Genomic DNA, 11815 nt, shown 5'->3' with positions numbered 1-11815 from the left:
TTTGCATTTGCCTCAGTCACTGCTATTGGAATTACTGCTATTGCTATTACTATTCTATTTCAAAATCATGTGTGCATACTTTATTAAACCATACTAATTCCAGTTATTTGCCCTATTTTCTTTTGCCTATATCTAGTACAGTATATCAAAGTACAGTAATGTATTAATACAAGGTAAACATTCCAAAGGTCTTAATGTGTAAAATGATTGAAAAGCAAGCTTTTTTCTTCATATATCTGCTGTTCTACTCTAGTCTATGTGTGAAGCTCTGATGGCTACTGGACTGAGAGCATGTTGCACTCAGTATGTGACTGTTAAGAAAGGTATACAGATCCATTACCTCTGAGTAGGCTGGTGGTTACTGTTTACTGCCATGGGGGTATAGGCTTGGCGTTGAAGTCATCAGGTTACCTGCTGAATGTCTGTTGTTACCACAGTGCTTGTTCTACAGCTCAGGGAGTTACTCCTTACATCTGTGGGAGAGCTATGGCCAGATCTGTTGTCCCTTCTACAGAGACACTTGCTCCTCATTGCAGGACAGTTCCACGATGACGTTATTTTTATGTATTACACAAATGGCTGTTTAACAAAACAAAAAAAGATTGAAAAAAAGAAAGAAAAGAAAACGATATTGTAAGCGCTCCCAGCTGCTAAGTTTGCAAGTATATACTATGGGAAGCTTTAGCTACATGTTCCGCAAGATCATTTACAGGTCTAGATTAGTCCACATGGGCAGGCAGACAGACAGACAGACAGACCGGCAGGCAGGTAAGTTGTCCAATTTATTTATTTCTTTGTGTGTTTTTTTCTTCGTAACAACAGGAAGCTGAGCCTGAGGTGACAGAATGAAGATGCTGAAGTTTTATGTAGGAGTGATCAGGTTGGATAGGTTCAGCAACAATTTCATCAGAGGAACAGCCAAGTTGAGACGTTTTGAGACAAAGTTAGAGAAAGCAAATGGTTTGGACACGTTCAGAGGAGAGATGGGGAATATATTGGTAAAAGGATGTTGAGGATGGAGCTACCAGGCAAGAGGCCAAGAAGACAAAAGAGAAGGTCCTCTTGTTGGATGTAGTGAGGGAAGACATGAGGGCAGTTGGTGTTAGAGAGGAGGATGAAGAAGGTAGGGTGACATCGGGAAGGATGACATGACATGACACAAAGGATGTAACCCAGAGGGTACAATACAAACCCTTTCATACATCCACATCATTAACGGCTACAAGTGAAGGTGAGCCATGTGGTGCAAAGCTGTCTGCCATCAAAAAAACCACTCGGTTACTCAGTCTGTTTAAACATTCACTGACTTTTAATTTAAAGACAGAATGCTCCTGATTTTGATTAAACCCTCATTGAATCAAATGCATCCATTACATGTATGTTTACACATTTGTTTTTGTATAAAATGCAGTTCTCTTTCAGTCCCTTAGATGATTAATCTAGAGTGCATCTTAATAAATGAATTTGAACATAATAATATTAAAAACTAAATTATCTGACCTCTCATCTCATTCAAGGTGCCAATATGAAAAAAGTTATATTTTGAGCATTTAATGGTAGCAGAACAACCTTAAACAGAATTTAAAATATCATACATGGTAGCAAACCTGCTTCTCCTTTTAACTTATGCTCTTATCCAGAAATTGTATGTCTTTGTTTTCCAAAGAAAGAAGGATGTATAAGGCTAAAAACAAAACAAAACTACATTCCATAGACAGGAACCTACAGTATGAACTGTGATGTAAGCCATTGTCTTTGTGATTGCCTCACTACCCTCTCATTCCTCCTGCTCTTCAAACCTGGATTTATTTAGTCAATGCATGTGTGATTCACCTTAGCACGAGAGAAAGAGAATGTGGCTGACGGAGGAAGGAGGTAGAGAAGGAGAGCACAGAGTCACAGAGAGTCACAGAAAGAGGTGGGGGAGTGTGTGTGTGTGTGTGTGTGTGTGTGTGTGTGTGTGAGAGTCATTAAAGCCTTACTGGCTGAGGTGATGATCCTCAAGGTGCTATTTCTGGAGCCACCATCAATTCTATCTTATCTTTCCTTTTAGTGTGTATGTGCACATACATGTGTGTGTGTCATTTCCTGACTGATTACAGTAAAAGCTTTGTTCAGTGTAATTAAGCCTGAGGATGTTGGAACATCATTGACACCAACAACCTGAAGTAAAGGGGATACACTTGGTCTTCAGGTAAAATAAAAGTCCTTTACTTTAACACAGATAGCATATTGTGGTAGCGTTGTACTTGAGGTACTTAAATAAATATGGATAAAAGGTGCAACTCTGGCATAGTACAAAAATGTTAGGCAGTGATTTTATAATGAAAGCAAGGTTGAAAAAAACATGAATATGAGCATGGCAAAAAAAAAATCGCCATTAAAGCATTAACAATATAAGAATTGTTATCTTCTTGCAAAATATATTATAGTACGATTATTGAAGTTATGCTAACAGACAACATATGTTTGAACAACACAAGTGTTGATCCATACAGTTACTATATTTGGTCAAAACACAAAATAGACATTTTAAGCTGTGTCGTATTTAGTTTTATTTGTTCTTTGAAAAATACACACAGCCTGTGCACACACGCAAGCATGTGTGTGTGTGCATGAGTGTGTGTATATATACACATATGCATACACACACACATACACACACTCAATTGCCTTCAATACAACCTCCAGTTTACTTATGTATTCACCAGGGGAATCTTATGTTAGACTGTTCCTTGTTTCTTGTTGCGTGGGTTCACAGAACAAATAATATCTGTTGTGGATTTGGGAATATAACATCAAACTCATCTTTGATCAATAACAAGATGAAAATAAAACAATTTACTGCATCTCAGCATATTTACTGACCACATCTTAATGATCTGAACACACTGAAAATAGTTATTCGAAGAGCTCATTTTACAACTTGGGCTTTCTTTTTGTTCTGTAGGTTTACTTGTCAACGGTTGAGTGAGCTCCTTGAAAATATTTTAAAGTCGTTATAATCCAATCGCATTAAAGGGAAGACATTTTCAGTGTTAACATAAAAGACATAGTCAAGATTGTGGTAATGATATAAGATTGACTTGGTCACACAAGCAGTAAAACAGCAACCTTTTTGTTTACACAGAAGCTATCAAGTGTTTTTCATTGTATTTGAAAGGAAATATTGTGGATGGACATGCCCCCTTTAATGACAGTAGCATGTTTGCCAATGAAACTTGACAATGACAATGAAATTTAAAAAAAAAAGTCAATATATATTGAATCTCTTTGCAAAGGAACTCAAAACAGAGACAACAAAAATATCAAATGTACTGAGGCAACATTTCAACAACTTTACATGCTGTGCTGTGTGTGAATGCATCTAAAACATTTGTGAATCCAGACAGACTGAAAACAATAGGAGGAGCAAAAACATTGCAGCTCATCTGAGCGCTGAGAGTGCATTCTCTACATCCCTCATCATACAACACCTCTGAATGATGTGTTTGTCTTTCTTGAGGTGGCTCCTCATCTTACAACTAATGGATAGTGGAAAATAGCAATGAAGAGAAAGAAAAGAAACAACACATGCAATATAATGCATGATTAACACCATATTTGTAAATTCTAAATAGTGATCTGCTTGGTTTTGACAATTTTTCTCATAATGACAGAAGGTGAGCTGCATATCCAGGCTAAATTTGTGTACTTCTTTAATCTGTCAGTCTTCCTGCCTACGGATTCACAGATGGATACAAGGTCAGAAAACTAATAAAATAGAAAAAAAGGTCATTGTGCAATCTGCCTTCAGGTCTGATCAAATCTGGTTTCCTCTAATCTGCCCTGATGATGTGTGAACTCCAACAGAAGCGTTTGCTAAGACTTCTTGGCGTGTTCTTGAAAGTAAAACACACTTACAAACTCAAATCCATGTAATGATATTGTGTGGGTTTGTCCATATAGAAACTCTCATCTCTTGATGCTACACAGAGATAATGGGTGTTGGTTTTAGAATTCTGTTATTGTTTCTGCATCCGCTGCTCTGCACCCACCAGCAGCTGCACCATCTTCTACTATTGAAATGAATTCCTCCTTATAGAGATATACAGGAAACTATAACAGCACATATTAGTTGAGTGCGGGCATGTGTGTGTTTGTGTTTGTGTGTGTGTGTGTGTGTGTGGGGGGGGGGTCCAGACCTGTGCTTTTCTTTGAACCTTATGACTTTCATTCAGATTTCCATAAAGCACATTTTAACTTCTCTCAGCTTACTGACTCTGTAACCATATCACCTTGAAATCAAGATTTAATGTCAAACACGAATAAAGTAACCTGACCTTTAAACCCAAAAATGCACATAACGAAATACCCATGTTTACATCAATCAGTCATCACACACATACGCCTTCACTTTATGTCTTTGTCTGACCGTCTGTCAGGTCTCTGACTTTGTGGTCGTGGGCTGGATGTTCTGGACTTTTGAAAGTGTGACAGGCACTTTTCCTTCTCCAGGGGTTGGTGCTCTCATTATGGGTGTACCTGTGACAGAAGCAGTCCCACTATGATAAGCAATACTCAATGTCTGGCATTTCTGAACGTATTCCCATATTTTGACTTAATAAGACTGGTAGACAGAAAAACCTTACCAACTGTTGCTTGCAGATCTGCCAACCTCTCTTTAAACTTCTGCTGCAGAAACAGTTCTTCTTTGGAGTAGCTTTTGCCAAAGGCGGATAGCAAAAGGCCCACAGCCATAGAGGTGCCTCCCACACAGAACAGTACAGCTCCAGTCAGTTTACAGACGTCCAATGCATGGTTGAAACTGACTGCGTGGCTGTTTGACACAGACAGTTTATTTGAAGCATTAAATAACATTGTTTGTTTTACTGCTAACCAGAAAAACATTGTGGCAATAAAAAGGTCACCCTATTTATTTGTTTTATTTTAACCCTTTTAAAAAATGTCACAAAGTATTGATTTTAATACAAAAGGAACATTCAGTACAGATTATATCTGATCAACAAAATATGCATAATAAGTGTCTAAAATATCAAAGGTTTTATTCTGTTGTTTGCGTACCTGTCAACAAAAAGGAGATCATCTTCACCAAACGCTTCAATCCTGGCTGGAGTGGCATAACCCACCAGAACAACAATGAGGCCTGCAAACAAGATCAGGGCGCCAAACGCGAGACAGACCTGTTGGGTAGGAGACATACAGAGAGCCTGTTGTAGTCTGTTCTGCAAAATTTTTGGAATCCAGATTACAGTCGGGGAGATATGTCTCACCTTCCAGGGTAAAGAGCTCCACCTGCTAGGTGATCTCTGAATCTGAAAATCTTCATCACGTTCCCAGATAGATGCTGTGCATTCCTCATAAAACTAGACAAGATATTGGAAAAATATATATTTTACATTCAAACATAGAGACTCAATACAGATCAACATCTAAAAGTCAGAAAGACACAGTTGAGGGGTTTTATCAAGGTGGAGGATATGAAGAGGGAACATGTGTTTTGTAAGTTACTATTATCTGTTGGTACCTGGTGAAGGTAGGATCGGACCCCATACTGCTGACAGTTCCCTCTGACTTTGGTTTGCTCAGCATGCTCTGACCCACAGATCTCTGAGCAAGACGTCATCCTTCACATCTGGCTACCTGCTCAATGGCACACACACACACACACACACACACACACACACACACACACACACACACACACACACACACACACACACACACACACACACACACACACACACACACACACACACATACACACACACACACACACACAGAGCAGGGCAGGGCATTCATATATTGATAAATACATAAATACAAGCATGTACCAACAGACATTGCAAGGATATTATGTAACTCTAGTGGGGGCAGAGTGCCTCAGTAAATTGAGGTAAATGATGATCCATTCTCATTGTCTGCTGTTATGAAATGAAAGTACATTTTTACATCAGACTTCCACTTTACATACAATGTTTAGTAAACTGCAACTCACAAGGAGGATTTTTATGGAGGATTTATTTCAACACTATATTTTTGTAACAGAAAACTAAGCTTTGGCAGAGGTGTGTTTGCACATTTTTAACTGTGGTAGTCCAGTGACTCACGGATTTACTCAGAGGTGCCAGGAAATTGTCATAATTCTGAGTATTGTTAACTTAACATCTGTCATGTCTGTTTTATGACTTTAGACTGTCCTACAGCCTTCTACATTTCTACTGTATATTCATTTATCATTTGTCCAAAAAGACTATATGTATTTAAGTGATTTAAAAGATACATATAAATATCATAGCATCATAAAGTGAACCAAACACATATTTTAAAGCCTCCATACATTATTTTATGAATCTTTAAGACCAAACCTCAAATGTAGGCAACATCCAAAAAAAAATGGATTATTTCGAAAATAATGGCTAAGGTTCTGACCATGACAGAATGACAGTTGATGATGATAAATAATATCAGCCACTCATATGGCAGCAACTCAATACATTTAGGCATGTAGACATTGTCAACATGTAGTTCAGACCAAGCACCAGAATGGAGAAGAAAGGTCATTTAAGTGACTTTGAACGTGGCATGGTTTTTGGTGCCAAACTGGCTGGTCTGAGTATTTCAGAAACTGCTGATCTACTGGGTTTTTCATGTACAACCATCTTTAGGGTTGACAGGAAATGGTCCAAAAAAGAGAAAATATCCAGTGAGCGGCAGTTCTGTGGGCGAGAATGCCTTGTTGATGCCAGAGATCAGAGGAGAATGGCCAGACTGGTTCAAGCTGATAGAAAGGCAACAGTAACTCAAATAACAATTTGTTATAACTGAGGTATTAAGAAGAGCATCTCTGAACACACAACACGTCAAACCTTGATGCAGATGGGCTACGGCAGCAGAAGACAAACTGGGTGCCACTCCTGTCAGCTATGAACAGGAAACTGAGGATACAATTCCCACAGGCTCACCAAAACTGGACAACAGAAGTAAACGTACCCTGGTCTGATGAGTCTTACTGTAACATTTGGATGGTGGGGCTCAGAATTTGGCGTCAACAACATGAAAGCATGGATCTACCCTGCCTTGTATCAACGGTTCAGACTGGTGGTGGTGGTGTAATGGTGTGGGAGATATTTTCTTGACACTTTTTTGGCCGCTTAGTACCAGTTGAGCATCTTGCAGCGCCGCAGCCTACCCGATCACTATTGCTGACCATGTCTATTCCTTTATGACCACAGTGTACCCATTTTCTGATGGCTTCTTCCAGCAGTATACTGTTCCATCTCATAAAGCTCGAATCATCTCAGACTGGTTTCTTGAACATGACAATGAGCTCACAGTATGCACGTGGACTGCACATTCACCAGATCTCAAGCCGATAGGGCACCTGTGGGACGTGTTGGAACGGGAGATTCGCATCATGGATGTGCAGCCGACAAATCTAAAGCAACTGCGCGACGCTATCTTGTCAATGTGGACCAAACTCTCTGAGAAATGTTTCCAGTACCTTGTTGGATCTGTGCCGTTAGGGTTAAGGCAGTTCTGAAGGTAAAAGGTGGTCCAACCCAGTACTAGCAAGATTTACCTAATAAAGTGGCAGGTGATTGTATATTTGTGTACAAGCCTCTGGAACACACACACACACACACATGCACGCACGCACACGCACACAGGTTCAAACAGATCAGTGCAAGCTTGGAGTTATTTTATTAAGGTTTAAATTAAAATCCTTTACAGGGATGGTTTACCTGTAAGTATGGCACAGTTACCATGCCATTATTTATTTTACTTTGTTACCCAAATAAGATGATTTGATTAAGCAGATGACGGATGCCCAGGAAGGTGGGGAGGAGATGAATGATGTCGAACATCAATTAATTCTCACACCATATGTGAAATGGGGGTAAGTAAGACACACAACTGGAGTGCAGGCAGTGAAATGTGGAATTAAAATCAGGCATTTATCCCCTTGTGTCTCATGTACTGCTTAAATTAAAACCAGGGAGCTCAGTAGAAGCACAGTATCTGCCAAAATAACATTAAGTAGAAAATGTTCAATATTGTTTCAAGTTTCATCTTCACCTCAGATAAAGACAAAAATACAATTGTAAGAAATGCATATTACCAAAATCCAAATAATAGCGTTGTCATGTAGACTTACATCATTTACGCAAGATCTCAACTCACAGCACATTTTTGTAGAGCCATAATTTGCCTCTGTGTTCATTGGTAAATCCAGTGACCTTGACCTTCAGTGATCCAGAGCATCATGAAGCAGAAAAAAATGAACCAACAACCAACATAAATGACTACAACGTTCTCCCTCTCATACACACACACACACACGCACGCACGCACGCACGCACGCACGCACACGCACGCACACACACACACGCACACACTATGTATAAAGAGGTGAATTAGAATTGTGCTTGTAGGTAAACTCAACTGCTCTTGAAGTCACTTCCATTCATACAAAGGCGCGTCCTTTATTATCTGTTTCATATAAGATCCGGAGAAGCGGGAGCTGGCCGTGGTGATGAGCGCCATTATTCGGCGACCATCCCTCAGCACAGCAGGAAGACACACAGACGTAATAAATGACGCCAGCCTGAAAACAGATCTTATCCATTCCTCCCAGCCCCTACCGAGATGTAAATAGACGCACAACCCGATTTTCAATTAAATTTTTGAAAAAAAAAACGGACATTGCTTGGGAACATTTGTAAGAAATGAATACGATTGATATCGTCTGGAAATATGATCTGACGTGCAGCCAAATGCATACATGGTTGAAGTTTAATATCATGTTGATCATGAGACCAATACCCGGAACGATTGATCATTCACCAGGAACACAACCATGGAGCAAAAAAAGCCGACAAGTCAGGTCAAAAAGTTTACGTAGAAAATGTTCTTTCTACATATTCCCCACAAGAGTGCTACTTCGAGATGTGAAGATGTCATCGTTTTGAAGGATGACACCATCTCAGCAGGAAAAAGGACGTTCCGATCAGATGTTTACCAAAGCAACAACCTAGTTTACAATCTATAATCCCAGAAACACTCTCTAAAATAATTAAAATCGTTATTTACCTGTCATTACCAGCACGGAGAGTTATCACTCGCAGCTACTCCAGCCGGGTCCCATTGCTCTACAGTCATCTCTCTCTCTCTCTCTCTCTCTCTCTCTCTCTCTCTCTCTCTCTCTCTCTCTCTCTCTCTCTCTCTCTCCTCTCTCTCTCTCTCTCTCTCTCTCTCTCTCTCTCTCTCTCTCTCTCTCTCTCTCTCTCTCTCTCTCTCTCTCTCTCTCTCTCTCTCTCTCTCTCTCTCTCTCTCTCTCTCTCTCTCTCTCTCTCTCTCTCTCTCTCTCTCTCTCTCTCTCTCTCTCTCTCTCTCTCTCTCTCTCTCTCTCTCTCTCTCTCTCTCACTCACTCAACGATGATTCAGATTTTCACGCAATTTACTGTGCTTGCGTAACCTCAGAAGAGGGGGTGTTGGGGTCAGGATTCAATTGGAATATGCGTAAATAAGCGGGCAGGTGAACAGAAAGACCTCCATTGATGAGATGAGATGACATGAGATAAGATGAGATGAGATGAGATGAGATGAGATGAGATGAGATGGGAGGACAGACGGACAGACAGACAGATAGATAATGTTCTTGAACGTTGCACAGTGCTACCAGTTTAAGGGTGATTTGTACATAACCTCTGGACCAATGGGATGTTACATCATCACAGAAACATGAATGACCTACAGGGAACAAAGTCAGAGGAGAAATGGATTGGAATCCACACTAAGACACAAATTCTGGATCCTGAATTCCAGTCACATTCCGGGGCAGTCTATTTTTAACACGGTCACTGACGTATATTGTTGAAGGAGGCATTAGTCACAGACTCGATCCCCCTCTTGAGGAAGTATGATGACCTAGAGAGACAAACCACATCACGACACAGCTATGAAAACTCAACTCAATAAATAATTGGATGATGCCTGTTGCTGTTAAACTCAACTTCTACGTTTATTCATTCAGACTTGCACATCACATGAAAAGGAGTTTGCAATTTCATCACATATTAGCCTGATTCCCTCATCTATGTAGATCATTTATGAAACGTTCCGATTCCATGCACGAGTTATCTTAGTATAAGAATTATTACAAATTTCTGTAAGAAAATGTGGGCTATTTTTGTCTTTGCCTCTGGAATTTAATTAATGTACATTGATGGGATTAATTACCATAATTATTGTAGTTCTCTCTCCAAGGAAGCATTTCTACTTGGAAATCGGCCAACATCATTATTTTCAATTACTTTTCAACACTGGATCACAAATATGACACCCAAACCTTTAAGGCAGGAGGCAGAACAGGTGTGATTAAGTCAGTCTATACTAAAACCTCAGCCAGCAGTGAAAGGGCAGTAACTCAGGCAATCAACATTGAGAAGGTTACAGGAAAGACGTGTGGGGTAAAGGCCAAGTCACAGTAGCAAAGCAAATTACAATACATCACAGCTTTGAAGCGGGATGTAAAAATTGAAGAAGCATTTTGTCTGCAGCAGCAAGTGGCTGCTACATCTTCACATACATTTGACATCAGTTCTATTTTATATATACAGTGTAAATGCAACTGTGTTAAAGAGATGAATGCCTTCAATTGCATATTCAAATGTTCACTCTTTTTTCAAATTATTAGCTATTTCAGAAGCACCATATTTAATGCAACGTCTGTGAGCAACATACAGATGATGTCATGAAGGATTATGTGGTGAAACCAATAACTGAAACATCTTGCTTCTTAAAAGTAAACCACATGGCTCTGATTTTGCTTGGTGTACATGGGAATAAACAAATTTCACACGAGTTTTCATGTCTTAGTTCTAGTGTGTTATTGTTTCTGCATGTGTATTTTTAGAGATCTCAGAATAGCTCTCACAGGAGCCTGATGTTCCTCATGCATATAACTTGAATCAGCAGCTAGCTCTTCATCAGAGACAGTATCTGCAGTCTACACACATCTAAGCAATAGCTTTCTTTCTTTCTTTTTTTATACATTCTTGTAGCACAGGCCTCAACCATTCCCAAAACCTTTTCTGCCTTACAGATTCTTTCCATCCACTGTTTTCAATGCATTTGAATATAAAAACTTTTACAATTTAGTTTTCCTTTGCAGTCTCAGATCCGGCTGTTACAACACATACCCAAACACATACAACGGAAAATGTGTGTCTGTTAAAACCTTCACCCCTTAACAGTTTTTTTGATCTTTTTTTTCTTCTGCGAAATCCACTTTCAAATATGGTATTTACAAAAATTAATTATTTTAGCCCAAGGTTAGACAATTCAAAGCTAAATAAATACACAGAGGTGTGAGAAATTGAAGCACAATTGACGTGTAATAAGTGAGTTCATACAGATTTAATGGTGGTTTGAAAAATAATAATAATAATCTCATTCCAGCAAAAGAATGCACTCTTATATGAATTAAATATTCTGTCATCTCTTTCTCTCACTCTCTGTCTCACTCTGTGTACAGGCTGAGCATCTCAGAGCACAGAGAGGCGGTTTCTATGGCAACATGAAAAGGTCACCTTCAGGAAGTTGACTGTGAGCGTGTGCAGAATGCCAGTTGGATAATCAGGCATTCTGTAATGACTGATAACAGACCACAGCTCATTAGAGGGAAAGGAGAGATGGGATGGAGGGGTTGGGAGGGATTATTACTCATAGAGCCAAAAAAACAATGGAGTGTTTATATTACTGGTATACCACACTGTCTCTGCTATCGGTGAAGCTCACTGTTTTTTTTACG

At 39.5% G+C, this 11815-nt stretch overlaps 1 protein-coding gene across 2 annotated transcripts in view; it reads right to left on the bottom strand.

Annotated features, from left to right (window-relative positions):
* Positions 1 to 1352: 1352 nt before the first annotated feature.
* Positions 1353 to 11815, bottom strand: part of nrsn1 (neurensin 1) — a 56908-nt gene continuing 46445 nt past the window's right edge. The window contains exons 1-6 of one of the 2 annotated variants that reach the window (XM_068324000.1): positions 9094 to 9148; positions 5528 to 5643; positions 5274 to 5366; positions 5065 to 5183; positions 4632 to 4819; positions 1353 to 4524 (exon numbers count right to left, since the gene is read on the bottom strand). In XM_068324000.1, the coding sequence (XP_068180101.1) occupies positions 4421 to 4524; positions 4632 to 4819; positions 5065 to 5183; positions 5274 to 5366; positions 5528 to 5626 (603 nt within the window). In that variant the 5' untranslated portion in view covers positions 5627 to 5643; positions 9094 to 9148 and the 3' untranslated portion in view covers positions 1353 to 4420. Of the gene's footprint in view, positions 4525 to 4631; positions 4820 to 5064; positions 5184 to 5273; positions 5367 to 5527; positions 5644 to 9093; positions 9149 to 11815 lie in introns of those variants that run through there. The other variant, XM_068324001.1, reaches the window with a different exon arrangement.

The sequence above is a fragment of the Antennarius striatus genome, chromosome 9, assembly GCF_040054535.1.
Source record: "Antennarius striatus isolate MH-2024 chromosome 9, ASM4005453v1, whole genome shotgun sequence".
In the NCBI taxonomy this organism is placed as follows: domain Eukaryota; kingdom Metazoa; phylum Chordata; class Actinopteri; order Lophiiformes; family Antennariidae; genus Antennarius; species Antennarius striatus.
This window is presented reverse-complemented; position numbering and strand designations above follow the sequence as displayed.